This window comes from Streptopelia decaocto (genome assembly GCF_964273445.1).
Source record: "Streptopelia decaocto genome assembly, chromosome: 1".
In the NCBI taxonomy this organism is placed as follows: domain Eukaryota; kingdom Metazoa; phylum Chordata; class Aves; order Columbiformes; family Columbidae; genus Streptopelia; species Streptopelia decaocto.
Genome location: NC_138663.1, coordinates 29,887,893 through 29,904,167, shown reverse-complemented (window position 1 = coordinate 29,904,167; position 16,275 = coordinate 29,887,893). Strand labels below are relative to the sequence as shown.

Sequence of the window (16,275 nt, the reverse complement as noted above, 5' to 3'; positions counted from 1 at the left end):
TGACATTTCCATGCTCATTAACAGAGGACACAGAGTTATTTGCAAGGAAACAGGCAGGTGGTTTATAATTTCCATCATTATAATATTGAACAAGGTGACAACTATTGCCCGAAGGAAGGAAAATTATAAGAGAACTTAAACTATGTATTCAGTTCACATTTATAAGAACTGGCAGAAAAAGCCACACACCAAAACTATTATCCTCGTTTACCTGTTTGAATTGTGGTTAACGAAATTAATCTGCAATGCACTTTTATTGGTGATGGTTTGTGTATTGCCTCAGCTAACTTAATGAAGTGAACTGGCTATTTGCCTTCAAAAGCATCCACACTACTGATTACACACTGCTGCAAGAAAGTAGCCCTACTTAAATGTTTAGAGAAACATCTTGTCACCTGAATCTCCTTTGTGAGATGGTGGATCAAATGCTCTTGAGACGCTGTCTGCCTGGTTTCAACGTATTAGCTGAGGGAGGACCAGTTAAGAGACAAATCAACCCTTCCAAATGTCAGAGATTTGATAAGTGTCCTCTGCTTTAAACTCCTCCATGGTATATGTGTATTTTTCTTCTATGAGCTAAAGCAACCAGTATAGCTTTAAATATTGCAAACTACATGGAAGATTTCAAAGAAACACAGACAGCTTTGGTATCCAAGATTTTAAAACCTCAAGTGCAATTTCTGAGGAAATTATTGAAATATCCATATCCCTAAAATGAATAAAACCCCCCATCATTCTACCTTTCTATTCTACACTCTAGAACTTATGGTATGTATCCAGAAATTTTATTTTCTTCAAAGGCTTCACAAGCAGTCACATAAGTGTTCTTCCATTATGTTTGCCTTTTATGCTTTTCCCATGCATACTCCTAGCTATTTTCCATACATACCAGTATTCATTTTCCATTAGTTCTAGTTAGTGTCCATAGATACTCTAAATTAACTGGGGAGAACAGTTTATTAATTCAATGAAGACCAGCAGCAATATGAGGGGACAATTTATGACAATATTTTTAAGAACTGGAATAACATTTTTGCAAATAAATCTTCATATGGCCCTTCTTAGTTGACATTTTTTCTTAGAATTATAATGTACCTACATGGAGAGAAACAATTTCAGGTTTTTCAATATCTATAACTACTTCTCATCTACCTGTAAATGATATACCACTGTACTTAATATTTGTACAAATAACTAACAACTATGTGTCCTCTGTTGTCAACAAATCTAGAACCGTTTTATGGAGGAAGCAATATTATTTTTCCTATTTTCCTTTCAGAAAATTTATTATAATTTTCCATATACTGATTCCACCCTAATTTCATTTTATTGAACCTGAGTGACCAGAACCATATACAGTGTTTCATAAGAGTTCTTACCTGTAGCTGATAAACAAAACCAATGGTTTTTGGCATATGCTAGGTTCATATTTGCTCTTTCACAGGCATTCTAGTGCAAGTGGTTCTCCTATGAGTAAGCAAGTACACCATGGCTTTCTCCTTGCTTCTGATATTCCTTCTAATGTCTTCCAACTTTGAAGCAGAAATTACTACTAGACCTTGAAAGTATAATTCGTCATTTCACACTATTGAAATGTCACACTATTGAAACATCTGTCTGTCTTTTTCAAGTTTTTTTTATTGCTGGAAAAAGAGAACCATGCCATTGTCTGAAAGCAGAAAGGCTGAAGTCAGACTTAAAAATGTTTTATAATAAAAAAGCAGGTTGCTTCAACTTAACATTAACATTATTGAAAAATTATGCTTAATCTATCTTCAGAAGGACAAACTGGAAGGACAATTTATCCCACTTCAACACCACTGATGAATAAAACTGTTCATTCTGTCATTCCATAATCATCACTAATAGGATCTTTTCAGTATCTTAATTCAAGCTGATCTTTTGTTCAGTTTGAAAAGACATTTTCCCATAGCAAATTCACTGCACAAATACATCTGTGCATCTCTAACATTCTTACCGTAATTTGAGAGGTAGTGTTCCTATGTGTCTTTGCATATGCACCTAAGTAGATACGTCTATCCATACTCTTTGAATCATATGTAGGAATCACAACAAAATGCAAGAGAAATTATGCTTGTCAAGGAAAATCTAGCACAAGCTTTATGTACAGTGATCACAATCTGGTTGATTGACTTGAGCACCTGAACAGTAAATACCAGTCAAAACTCTCTGCGATATCAGAATGTTAATTTTAACACTGCTGTCAGATTTGGCATCCAAAACGCAGAAAGGTGATCTAAAAGGACGATAGATGCTGGAGAGCTAAGAAAAAAAAAACAAAATCAAGATGTGGCTATATCATGTAGGTTTCATAATCAAAATAATCCTCTTCAGTGACATGCTGATGAGCCAAATCTTATAACGCTAAGGGATTGTGTAAATTTTTTACTTCACACAAAATACAAAAAGTATTTTAAAGGATTAGGAAACACTAGAAGGACGGTACACAGGGAAAAAATTGAGTGGGGAAGCTGGTTATGAATCCACACATGCTGGAGAGGTACAATGGTTTAAATAAATTTGCAATTTTGAAAGGAAAAGAAAAACCCTTGAAAGTGGACTCAGATACTGTTCCAGAAACTAAATTACTATTTAGCTGTAGTGCCACACACAGTAAAAGGGATACTGTACTTAACTATAAGTGTTGCTATTTATTTATCTTGTATTTATCCTCTTTTTTCTGGTCTTATTTTAAAAAGCAAATCAGAAAGAGAAAATAAGATCAGCATTTTAATGTATTCCCTTTTGGGCAAATAAGAAATGAACCATGATAATCCTATAGTGTGGATTAGAGCTGACGAATGGGTCATAAAAGCACAAAAAATAAGAATTTCAGGTCTGAAAATAACATTAGTTTTGCAAATCATATTAAAAAAAAAAAAAAACAACTTATCATGTAATGTTCTTAAGGAGACGCTCAGCTGAGCAAAAACTGTAATTAAAACTAAATACAAATCAAAATACTTTCCACAATAAGAAATGACAGTATCTTTATGAGTTGGTAATTTATGAGTATGCATAAATCACTCTAACTGGTATAAAACACAACAGGAAACAGAAATTTTATTTACTAATCTTTACAACAACATTCTGTTTCAGGCATTGTCAGTTTTGCATCCTGAAATTGTTTTTTCACCAATCCATTTCTCTATCCTGCCTCAAGAAAGATTAAAAAAACAATTATTCCTGTTGAACAATATATTGGGAACCTGATTCCCCAGGTGGCTCAGAATGAAAGTAATCACCCAATATATTCACAATTATAAAGCTAAAGCAATTCAGGCTAATTTGGTAGGAAAATTCATGACATAGAAAATATTATCTCATCCATAACTGGCACCTCAAAAAGAAATTATTTTTTATTTTAGTACAGAATTTCTGCCGACTATAATGACAAGCAAGACGTTTTTTCCCTTCATGGTTCTCAAACCACATTCCATGTAGTACAGGTATACATCAAGCACTGGCTGGAATTGTAGCAGGATGTTCCTGATACGACTGCATTCATTAAGCCCTTTTATATCTTCAGATTATTAAAGTTGATAATCAATCCAGTGCACACTGGAAATGATTTTTTTTTTAATTATTGTAAGGTTATTTACCTTAATGTGACCATGTCCCAAACCAAATCATAAATATACAAAAACCAAAAGGTGAATGCACTAAACTTTAGGAGTCTGCCGTTAAAGACTGACAATATGAATTAATTTAGGTCTTTCAAACATTAATCTTTGTCATTGAAAAAATATAGAATAGAAATTGTAACTCCTAAAATTATCTTGCTTATTATTGCGACAATTTCATTACAGTGATTAAAAAAGATAAATTAATATATGTACAGCCACTCTCTGTCTTTATTACAACTACTTGAACATACATATTTCTATGTTATAGGCATGTTTAATACTTAGTTTTTTAAGAGCCACAGAGAAAAAAAAAATTACAAAAGGCAGATTTTGCCAATAGCTCTCCTGGATTTTGGCAAAGCTTTTTTTCTAGGCAAATGTACTATAGACCCCCCAGAACTAGTATGGTAGCTTTGCAGAAAATCAAGCCAAAACTGGTCTCACTCATCTTTAGTTCTGGCCATCTGCTTGAGGCATCTGGTAACTGGGAACATTCACCCACATCCAGAACGTGACTGCTCTCTTGCCAATTATGTGCCTAGGTGACTGCCAATTTGTGCTTCTCCACTACTAACATGACAACTGTCAAAGAGAAGTTGAACATGTACGAATAAATCTAAATTAAACTAACATATTACTTTCCCAAGTTACAGCAATAATTTTTTGGAGATAATTGCTTGATAATGGCAATGATAAATAAGTCACATAACAAAACCTTTCTAAGGCTAAGAACTATGACAAGGATACTGAAGATCTAAGTACTTTGAAAAGTTATTTTTAAAATTTAATCCTTGCTATTTTTATGAGAACTATTAACAATATCTGATTTAAGAAGAAATAAAATAAGAAATCTGTCCCAATTCTTTTCGAAGTTTCTTTTAGAATTAATTCAAGTATATAAACTTTTTATATGTAGTCTAACTGCCACACATTAAAGATATTGCAAGAGGATTTGGAATGCCATATTAGAAATTACAACATAAATGGCAGATTAGAACACAAATGGTAAAGAAATTAGCAACTTCCATTGAAATTCAGCCTCTTGTCATGTAAACATAATTTTCTAACATCTCTGCTCACTCAAAAAGGAATATTTTGTGCACTTCATATTAGAAGAAGAAGAGAAAAAGAGTGGTAAATGCAATTACTGAAATTGTTAATTCCTTTACCAAGTATCATCAAACGATCTTTTTGTCTTCTTTTGCTATGACATTTGTGAAAAGGTCAGATGTATTCAATAGGTAGGGAGTGTGCGATTGAAAGTTAAAAGCATATGAGGTAGAGATCTACAGACAGAAAATCTAAAATCAAAGCCCAGAAAAGTAAAGATCATGATAGTAAACTACTAGGCTACAACTAGAGGAAAAGAATCAACCCAAGAATATTTGGAGATTGTCATAGTGTCTTCTTTTTTTTATTGTCCTGTGTGAATCTTCTTGTACTTTAATTTTAAGGCCTATGGAGTAATAGAGCTCACAGTTTTGTTTTGCAGCAAGCTAGCACACAACATGCTGTGGCCCTTGTCCACAACTATGGCTCCAACACAGAATGCTGCTGCTTCCAACAAATTAATAATAATAAAAAAATTATATACTGTTTTTATCAAGCACTGTGATTATGACTGACAAACACCTTACTTCACATGCAATTGGTTCCATATTTATCTGCCATTCCATGGTCAGTCGTGGTAATCCAGCTCAAAACAGGTTAGGAAACAAGCGCTATGTTCCTTCTTTTACAAAGCCTATATAATTTCCAGACACTGTATTGGACCAGCTAGTAGAGTTTACTTCAAGAAATATTTAATTTCAGGACTAGTTCTGCTATGAAAATCTGTTATACTATATTCTTGTGCTTTAACCTAAACTGGAACTTCTGCCTCAGTCAGAAACTTCCTGTACATATTCAATAAAAACATCCCAGTTACATTTTTATAGAGAAAAAACCCAGATTTTTCTGTCAGTGCTTGAAATATGTCAAATAAATAAGTTGTTGCATCTTTTTTATCCATCATGCTGTTAAAAAAAAAAGATTCCCAAGAAACCTTTTTTTTTTTGCATCATACAACAAACAAGGAAGAATTGCTTTATAAAATTGTCAGAAAGATAATAAATATTCAAACTCAAGTCTGTATATTTCCATAACTAACACTTAAAAAATAAAATAAAGAAAATAACCCCTAAGTGCTGTAGCTGCAATCAGGCGAGGTATGAAATGCCTCATGCCCGATTTTTGGTTTAGTGACATTTCCAGATTTCTGTCCACAGAACTACTCAAAGTGGTTATAATGACAAGAATTGAGAAGTAGCTCTTTCAGTTGATGTGTTTGAAAGGTAGCTTTGTATGAACAGCTGTGTTTTCAAAATGCTTGCCACCTCTAAATTGGTCCTTGAGAAGTGAACTGTTTGCCTTATTGCCAGCAGGGCACATTGCAGTGTAGCTGCTGCATTTTTAGTTTTTATCACTGTCTCTCTAACTGCTGAAGTGGAAAAGAAAGATTGCCAAAACCTGACGTGCTTCTTTTCCTTTCTGCCCACTCTGACTTGGTTCTTAGCTGTCTGTTGCTCCAGTGATGAGAAATGTTGCTCAGTTTATTCATTCACTGAATGTCTTTTCCAGCTCAAATACTGGTGATACCCTCTTGTAAACCAAGGCTCCAGCTGTCAATAGCACTAAATGAAACAAACCTAATTAAGACACCAATTATTGTCTACACAAGAGATAATTAGGCTGCAAAAAGTCACACATGTCAGGGTGCATTTTTCTACAAGAAGAAATAATACCTTAAAAGCAAGAGGCACACCATATTTAGTAAGTATGTATTGCAACAGGTATGGACTTTCAGAAGAAATGTAATACTCTGTCCACAAAGACCTAGTACAGGAAAATAATAATAAAAATACTGAATATCATTACTAACAAGCAATACTAACTTTTTAGATGCAGATTCTATAAAGACTTTTTTAATTGCAGATATTAGGAAGCAAACCATACCATTTTATCTGGATGAGGAAATACACATACAATCAGAATACACACAAATATTTATAAATGCAGCTGGGTAAAGAATTACATCAAAGACTCCAAAACTATGATGCACAGCTCATGCTGCTGCTTGTGTGAAAATGCTTATCCCACAGCTCAGCTTACTGGTGATAATTTGCTGCTGAGCCTCATCTCTACAAGCTTTTCTATTGTGCACCACAGTAGGAACGTGTTTTAAAAATCACTTGCATCACACCAACAATCTTGAGAGCTTACCAAAACACACTAACAAAAGAGATGAAATAAAAACAGTGCGTTTGCTTAACTGATAATGCTGACATAATTGCATTATTTGAAATAACTTTTTTACAGGGAACATATCTACTTTTGCACAGAAACCTCTATGTATGTAAATCTCAGATACTTTAAATACTACTCAAAGGAACCGGACAAAGAACATTCAGGATATCCTTGTCCATCTTACTAGTACCTTTAAAACTGAAATGCAAAACTTTCACATAAATCTGCAAATGATACAAAGCACTTAGCTTTGAAGCACTGGAACCCATTAATAAAAATTCTGAAAAACACTCTTTATTTAGTGTTATCAGTACATATTTGCTATTATAATTACATTAATGAAGAAAGGGAATCAATGCATTCCCAAAGTTCTAAGTATCACAAAGTTAAATCCTTGTTTTCCAATACAAACATTACTCTTGATGTCACTACATTCTTCAAGGAATTTGAACTTCAATTATAATTTATAATGATGAGTGCAAGATATCCATTTACATGAAGTTTATTTCATTACAGTAAACTGCAGATCACTTCTCCATTCAAAATGGCTGGTACAAATCTCAAGGTTAGAAACTAATTACATACACACAGACACACACACACATATAATCAATACAACCAGTTGGCATAAGCAAAGTCATGCTGCATAACCTGATTCTGGGGTTTGATCTCTTCAAATGGGTCCAGAAAACTTAATATCAGCAATCCATGTTTTCTTATCTTCTTTGTCAACATTGTATATCAGAGTCACACAGTTTTTGCCACTCAAATGATTCTATACTATTTTTGCTGTGTATTTCATTACTTCATTTTTTTGTGCACTATGCCATATGATGTGTGTTACAGTCATATGATTTAGGTAGTCCCGCAAAGAACAGGGAGTTGGGCTCAATGATGCTTATGGGTCCTTTCCAATTTGAGATATTCTATTCTATGATTCCCTGATTTTATTATTCTATCTTATAAGCCACCACGGATGTCCACAGTACTCCAGAAACATTATTTTATTCCACACTTTGAATGTGAGTTAATATCTTTCATGTGAAACAATACATACACCTGCCACTATTTAAATCCAAAATCTATCTGATATGAAAAAATGTATTTTGGAAGAATGACTCTACAGACTGGGAGAGAGTGTGAAAATTATTCTACAATCTGTTATTCAAGGCACTCAACCCCAGTGAATATTTTACACAAGGCAGAAGCACTTTAACTGGCAAAATAAGGAAGATTTATGCTCGAACACCATATGAGCTGGAGCTGGTAGCTTATTAGCTGGAGCATTCACCAGAAAGAGAAAAGACATTGGACTAAATCATAAAGAAGAATTTCAGCCTGGATCTCTCACCTCTTCTTTTCTGCTCTTTTGCAGAAAGCCCATTCTAATATATATTACATGAAAATGTCCACTGATGCCTTTGGTTTTGGGTTGAGAATCCCACAGAAGCTGAAGTATAAATTCAGGAGGAGTTTATAAACTCAAATCCAGGAGGATGTGGGTTCTGTGTACATGAAAATGTAGTGGTTCACATGCTTTAAGGGGTACAGCCTCTCAGGTACCAGGGACACACAGGAAAAGACCATCTCGGTCCGCATCCTTTCTTTCACAGTGTCCAATAGCAAATGTCCAGGGAGGAGCAAAAAACCAGGTCAGCTATCTAATTATGCTTCCCCAGAATACTTTCCCAGTACCTCTACTGAGCAGAAGTCCCTGAGCATCACAGTGGGATCAAATGCTGAGATTAGATACCTGCAGTAGCAGTCTGTTGAATCTCAATTAATTTACTATTCAGGTAAGGTTTCCAATGATGACTTTTCAATTATTAGAAGCTTACATTTTGTATTTGCCACACTTATGTATACATTTCTAATGTATAGTCCAAATAAAATTCCAGAAGGCAATGGGATATTTACTTTACAAAGTGCATCAAAGTGCATCAAGAACACAAATCAAAAAATTCACACCCCCCTCCATGACCATCCTCTTCTCTCCCTACACAGTAAATTACATCTGCATGTTTGGAAAAACTATTTCCACTGAGATCTTTAGTAATTCGACATTACTCTATATAGGTTTATCACCTTGTCTCCTGGTGGCAAAATTAAGAGCAAGTTCCAGGCATCAACTGTTCATTGCAAACCTTTGGTTTTTTTGCAAACCTCAAGTTCATCTCATTTCCCAGAACAAAAGGAACGGATTAACACTTTTACTATCTCAGTCATTATGCCTTTGCATTTCAGTATAAACTGGTCCATTTGCAAAAAAACATATTATTAATCCTCAAAACAGCCGAATGTTTTCCGTATGTTTATCTCACACATTGTCTGTTCACTTTATTAATACACTTACATGATAAAAATAAAATATTAAATGTCCTTAAATGTACATAACACAATCAGCAGCCTCAGAGACTTGCCAAGTGTACTTCAAATTGTCCCAGTGCTCATCTAAGTCAACACAGTCCTACACCTTTCCTCTGATCTGATATGGAATTGCATGTGTGGTCAATATGCCAGATCAACCTAGACCTGGAAAGGAAACCTAAAATACAACACTTGACACTTGACTTTTGTAATTCTGTCTATCTATACCAGAAACACTTCAAAAGTTATTTATCAATGTCAATGAAGCATTGATCTTAAGAGTTTGCAAACAATTTCACTGTGAATTTTAACACTAGAGGCAAGTGGAGAAAGGGCAAAAATGTGTACCATATGACAGTTTTCTGAGACCAAGCCCAGTTAAAGTTAGCGTGAAGTCTATCTTCTGAAGTAAATGAAGCAGTCAATGTGTACAACTTCATATATGAAAACACAGAAGCTTTTTAATTGTATGGCTTGGAACACAATATGCACTCAAAGTAGGATTTTTTTTCTCCACAAAAAGCAAGTACATATGAAAAATCTGAAGAGGACACATTTGACACATCAAGATGCTAAGGTTTCAGTCTTTATGATAACTTGGGACATGAAGACAATCTGCAACTTCATAAAAAATTTCAGATTCTTGCAAAGCTACAGACCAAACAAGAAATCGCTAGTGTGGATTTTTTTTCCTTATCACCTTAAAGACACTTTTCTGTTATTATTATTATTCCTTACAATCGAAGTCCTTGAAGCCAAAATAAGCAAGACAGCAATTAGCCTCAATTTGCCAAGATGACAAGCTATTTACTATGAGGTACATATTTCTTTCTAATGATTGCTTTAAAAAAAAAAAAAAAGTTTTCTTCCTACACAGCAGCTACAAAAAGAAATAGAAAATTATGATAAAACCTGTGAATTATCAATTTTGTCTATTTCTGTATAAATATCTCACAGGCTTGCCTAAGAATGTCTTCATTAGGAGTTTTTATTAATCCAACCATTCTATTTTCCTTTGATTACACATAAATTATGTTCTTTATATTTAAAAATGTGATGCTCAGAAGTTAAATATTCATGCTCAGTAGGTTTTTGCTCAGTGTTTATATTTTCAAAGCCAACAGAACTCAGTCTGCTTCTAGAGATAACTGAAAGAAAAAATAAAATATTTTACAGGAGCATAAAATATGTACAAAAACCTCACTGATATATTTTGCTTTATACTTTGTGGATCTTCATCTTTCTGTAGAGCAATGCTCCACTGGATGTATGACAAGCTACAAGTCTAAAGATATATTACTATATTAACTTCATTTATGCTATTTGGATACCATGACAATACTCTAGGCACCACAGTCATTTTCTTTCTTACTTGCAATAATTAACATTAGAGAGCAAAAGATGGCTAAATTAATTTATAACTTTATAGTTTCTTGTACTAATTATTTCCACTTCTTATATTTTAGGTCATCCTGTCATTCCTGCAAACACTAATCAATCATGGGATTTGAAGTTAATACTACTAAATAAATGAATTGCTTAATCTCCTATGACCATCTATACATACTTCATCTTCACAAGGCTTATCAATTTTACATCATCGAGGACAGAGTGACCTTCATTTCCACACGATGTCTCTTACTACTGGACAAGTTGGTTACAAATTCATCACTTATCCTCAGAAAGAAAGTCCTTCACAATCATCATTTGACAAGTGCAAGTGTGTGTTTTATCAACTGACCAGGTCATACTGAATTCCAAAACTGTAATTGTGGAATACTAAAGGGTCTGTTACTTCTCCGAGCATTTGAGCTAAGATGAAGGACATGCAACTCAAAATTAATTTTCTACTTGGCCTAGTTATCACCGCACTAGTACAAGCTGTAGAAAAAAAAACAGACTGCCCAGAGTCATGTATATGTGAGATCAGACCATGGTTCACTCCCAGGTCTGTGTACATGGAGGCTCCAACAGTGGACTGCAATGATTTAGGCCTTTTTAATTTTCCAGCCAGACTGCCTGCCGACACACAAGTTCTACTTCTACAGACTAATAATATTGCAAAAATTGAACATTCGGTAGACTTCCCAGTGAATTTAACTGGTCTAGATTTATCTCAGAACAATTTATCCTCAGTGACCAGTATTAATCTTAGAAAGATACCACAGTTGCTTTCAGTTTACCTTGAAGAAAACAAACTTACTGAACTCCCTGAAGAATGTCTCTTTGGACTCCACAATTTACAAGAGCTTTATATTAATCATAATCTGCTTTCTGTGATTGCACCGGGAGCTTTCATAGGCCTCAATAATCTTCTCAGACTTCATCTCAATTCAAATGGTCTGCAAATGATCAACAGAAAGTGGTTTGAAGCTACTCCTAATCTTGAAATTCTCATGATTGGAGAAAACCCAATAATCAAAATCGAAGACATGAACTTTAAGCCTCTTATCAACTTGCGCAGCTTAGTTTTAGCTGGAATAAATCTCACTGAAATACCAGATAATGCTTTGGTTGGCCTTGACAATTTAGAAAGCATCTCCTTTTATGACAACAGATTTGTTAGAGTGCCCCACATTGCTCTCCAAAAGGCTACAAATCTTAAATTTCTGGATCTAAATAAGAATCCCATTAACAGAATACGACGAGGAGATTTTAGCAATATGCTGCACTTGAAAGAGTTAGGAATTAATAACATGCCTGAACTGATTTCTATAGATAGCCTTGCTGTTGATAATTTGCCAGATTTAAGAAAAATAGAAGCTACCAATAACCCCAGGTTATCATACATTCACCCAAATGCATTCTACAGACTTCCCAAGCTGGAATCGCTGATGCTCAACAGCAACGCGCTGAGCGCCCTGTACCGCAGCACAATAGAGTCCTTGCCTAACCTCAAAGAAGTCAGTATCCACAGCAACCCCATCAGATGTGACTGCGTCATCCGCTGGATTAACATGAATAAAACAAACATTCGCTTCATGGAGCCGGAGTCCCTGTTTTGTGTCGACCCCCCTGAATTCCAAGGCCAGAATGTGAGACAGATACACTTTCGGGAAATGATGGAAATCTGCCTCCCCCTGATAGCTCCTGAAAGTTTTCCATCTACTCTGGATATAAAAACCGGCAGCCATATTTCCTTACACTGCAGAGCAACAGCAGAACCAGAACCTGAAATCTACTGGATAACACCATCAGGACACAGACTTTTGCCTAATACCGTTTCTAATAAATACTACATCCATTCCGAAGGAACATTAGACATCAGTGATGTAACGCAAAAAGAAAGTGGCTTATATACATGTATAGCAACGAATTTAGTTGGGGCAGACCTAAAGTCAGTCATGATTAAAGTGGATGGCTCTTTCCCTCAGGACAGCAATGAATCTTTGAATATTAAAATAAAAGATATAAAATCTAATTCTGTTTTGGTTTCATGGAAAGCAAGTTCCAAAATTCTGAATTCCAGTGTTAGATGGACAGCCTTTGTGAAAGATGAAAACTCTCAGGCTGCACAGAGCGCTCGAATACCATCTGATATAAAGGTATATAACCTAACACATCTAAATCCATCAACTGAATACAAAATTTGTATAGATATTCCCACTATCTATTCACACAATAAGAAACAATGCGTCAACGTAACCACAAAAGGACTGGACTTAGCAGTGAAAGGCTATGAAAAGAACAACATAATAGGATTCCTTGCCTGCCTTGGTGCTCTTTTGGGAATCATCTCTGTGATATATCTTTACAGCTGCATCTCACAAGAGATGCACTATGATGTTGGACATAGCCATCTAAAGAATTACCTGAAGAAACAATCCTTTTCACTCAATGAGCTTTATCCTCCTCTGATCAGTCTTTGGGACATGGGCAAACAAAAAAGCACAGCAATGGAAGTAAAAGCAACAATAATAGGCGTGCCAACCAATGTGTCATAAATATGTCAGTACATCACTTAATTTCTGAAATAAGAAGCACATGGCTGTATTTGTGCTGAATAAAAAGGTCATAAGAAAAAGGATTTATTTTAGGAACCAGACTCCTGGACTTCACTGCTGCTGACAAACAGGAATATGTACTGACTCAGTATAAGAGAAGAATTTTTCTGGCTTCTAAGGGTATTCTGCCAACCAAATACAATTGACTTCATTTTCCAGAACTTACATGGGACTCCTAAGTCTGGAATATAGTGGAAGTAGCCAAGAACATTTTCTGTATTTTTTTTTTTAATTATTATATAAAAGTAGTGGAACTGAGCAATACCTCTTCCTGTGCTGTATTACACACACTAGCCACGAGATTTTGCAGTGAACAGATATAATAGGATTGACATTACATGGTGTAATGAAATGGACAAATTCTGTAGAGTAGACACAGTGAGTATGTGATTTTTTTTTTTATAAGGAAAATACATTTTTGATTAAAATCAAAATAGTTTTTGGCTTGTTTGTTTCTTAAAAAAAAAAAAAGAAAAACATTCTGGGAGCTCTTGTCTGACAATAAACAAACTCATTCTAACATCTGATAAAATATCTCCTTACACATTCTCCTGGTGAAATGCTGGTCTGAGCACATAGGATATTTTTGCTGGTTTTAGGCTGTATAACTCCAATAAGCCACAAAAATAAATATTTTTATAAAGATAAATATATTTTTATAAATATAATCATAACCATCTTTCACACGTTGCTTGTCGTGGAAGGAAGAAGAGAGAAGGAGGGTGGGAAGAAGACATAAAACTGAGAGGGAAATAGATTTTTAGTTACTGATAACAGCAAGTTTTGAGCTGCCTTGGTATTTTCTCAGAAGCCTGAAAAATAAGTGAAATGTTTAGACTCAGATAATATAAATCCAATATTTTGTCTTCAGTCAAAAGGGTAATTCAGTTATCAGCAATGTCTAAACTTTAGGCTGGCCATACAAGGAACTCAGAGTTTGAACAGTTTAAAAGATTAAGGGTTTTTTTCTGGACCTGCTCACTTCTGCTCAACAACTGATTATAGTTTTCACAATGTAACAAGCAATAAATGACTGACAGAAATATTAGTAGAAATGAAATGAAGCAAAACAACAAGAGAACAATGAATACCTGACTAATCATACTGAAGCTAAAGTTCTCACAGGAGCGGGATTTGGCCCATGTGCAAATGTGCACAAGAAGCTGCTGATCAGAATGTTGATAACAAACTAAATCCAATTTTGTTAGGATGTAAAAAGGGACTGCTCCTAAGTGCAGCAGAGAAAAGGCATCTGACCCTTAAGATACCTGATGAAAATTCATGGTACCTCTTGACAAAGAAAGCAACAGCAAAATTTTTATGTTATTTTGGCTCATATGTATGAAAACAAATATGAAGAACGAAGAAAAAAAAATTATCATCACTGAATCTGGTGCTTAAGGAAGCAAATATTCATAGAATGCATAAGTAGCTTGAATTACAAAGTAAAAATAGGAGTAATAAATATTTCTTCTAAGTCTTTAGTTTTAAACTCTACAATTATATACATTTTATCTTTCTAGACTTGGTTGAACTAAACATTTCTGTGTAATCACTGACAGAATTTTTGTACGTAGAAAAAGAAGAGTTACTTCTTGTATTTAGAGTTACTTCTTGTATTTATACATTAGCTTTTCCACTTATTTATAGTTTGCTGCATACTTCCAAAATATTGGTCTATAAGCACTTGTAACATGTAAAAATATTTTCATTTTACCTGGTACTAATGAATAACTTGCTTTAATGTTAAAGATATCCCTTTTCTAGCTAAATCCCAGGATGTTTACATTATGTAAAGGTAATTTCAAAGTTGTTAAAGGCAGAAAGAAGAACTTGATACTAATTTTAAACTACCAAAATGTAGGATATTCATAGAATTGCTATGTTTCACTGAAGAAGGAAGTTTAAAAACCTGCTTAATTGCTATTGCATATAAAACATCCTGAAACTGAGCAGAGAAATGCTGTGATAGAAGGACAGATCTCAGCTCCATGGACAGCTCTTCCCAGGGAGCTGGTAGCTCAGGTGGGACCCATCACCAAGCAGATACGGCACTTGTCAGCAAGAACTGGCAGGTACATCTTGTATGTTAACCTTTGGAATCAAGCTACGTTTAGAACTTACAACTCTTAGAGCTTAGAAATGAGAACCTAGTTTTTTCAGGCAAAAACGCCTCTGCACAATGTTATAAAACAGAACACAAATGCAAGTCTAATGGGGAGCACTGATAAGAAGACTTTCCACCCTCACAGAATAAGTGCAGGATTTATTTACTTTATTTGAATATCTTATTTGAAGGGTTTTCGTTGACAGATAAAATGCAGTTTTATGCAGTAAAATCTGTAAAAAAGTATAGGAAGAACTTTCTAGTAGGGGTATAGCATACTTTTTAATAACCTCTTCATTTACAGGAAGGTTATTTTTTCCACACAAGGCACAGAGCTAAAATTTTTCTGTCTTTTATTAATTGAGATGTTTACTCTCTTTAACAGAGGTAGGAACTGACAACAAGCTATATTTAATTTCTTCAGAAACAGAGAAAAGTGTTGTTAAACACCTGTGTTTCCATTTATTTAACAGATTTCTCTCAGGAATCCAATGCATTAAAAGCAGTACTTACTGATTATTCAAACCAGAAAACAGTAGCTCAAAAATAGATTATCTTGGCATTTGACCTCAAGCCTCATTCTGAAACATGCTACTAATGAAAGAGAGAAGGCAAACATGAGTGTTTGAAATGTCTGGCGAGGCAACACCCAAAACATAAGACTGAAAAAACAGACAATTTAATTTCAGTTACCTTACTTCTTCCTATCAGTTACTAGACTGAAAAGTAGTGATCTACTCATAAAAATACTAAGTATTTTCTTCTTGGTAAAACATTTACAAAAAACAATCCCAATATTCCATCAGCTAACACAGCCAAATATTATCTTCCATGTGTACATTTAAACTTCAGTTTTAGCTACAAC

At 34.5% G+C, this 16,275-nt stretch overlaps 2 protein-coding genes across 2 annotated transcripts in view; one reads left to right on the top strand and one right to left on the bottom strand.

The window, feature by feature from the left end:
* The window catches only part of IMMP2L (inner mitochondrial membrane peptidase subunit 2), a 464,946-nt gene that overhangs the window by 254,688 nt on the left and 193,983 nt on the right, over positions 1 to 16,275 (bottom strand). The window lies entirely within an intron of this gene.
* On the top strand, positions 11,117 to 13,243 carry LRRN3 (leucine rich repeat neuronal 3; the record flags this gene model as incomplete). The annotated part of the gene is made up of 1 exon (XM_082076072.1): positions 11,117 to 13,243. The coding sequence occupies one exon, from the start codon at positions 11,117 to 11,119 to the stop codon at positions 13,241 to 13,243; it is 2,127 nt and encodes a 708-aa protein (XP_081932198.1).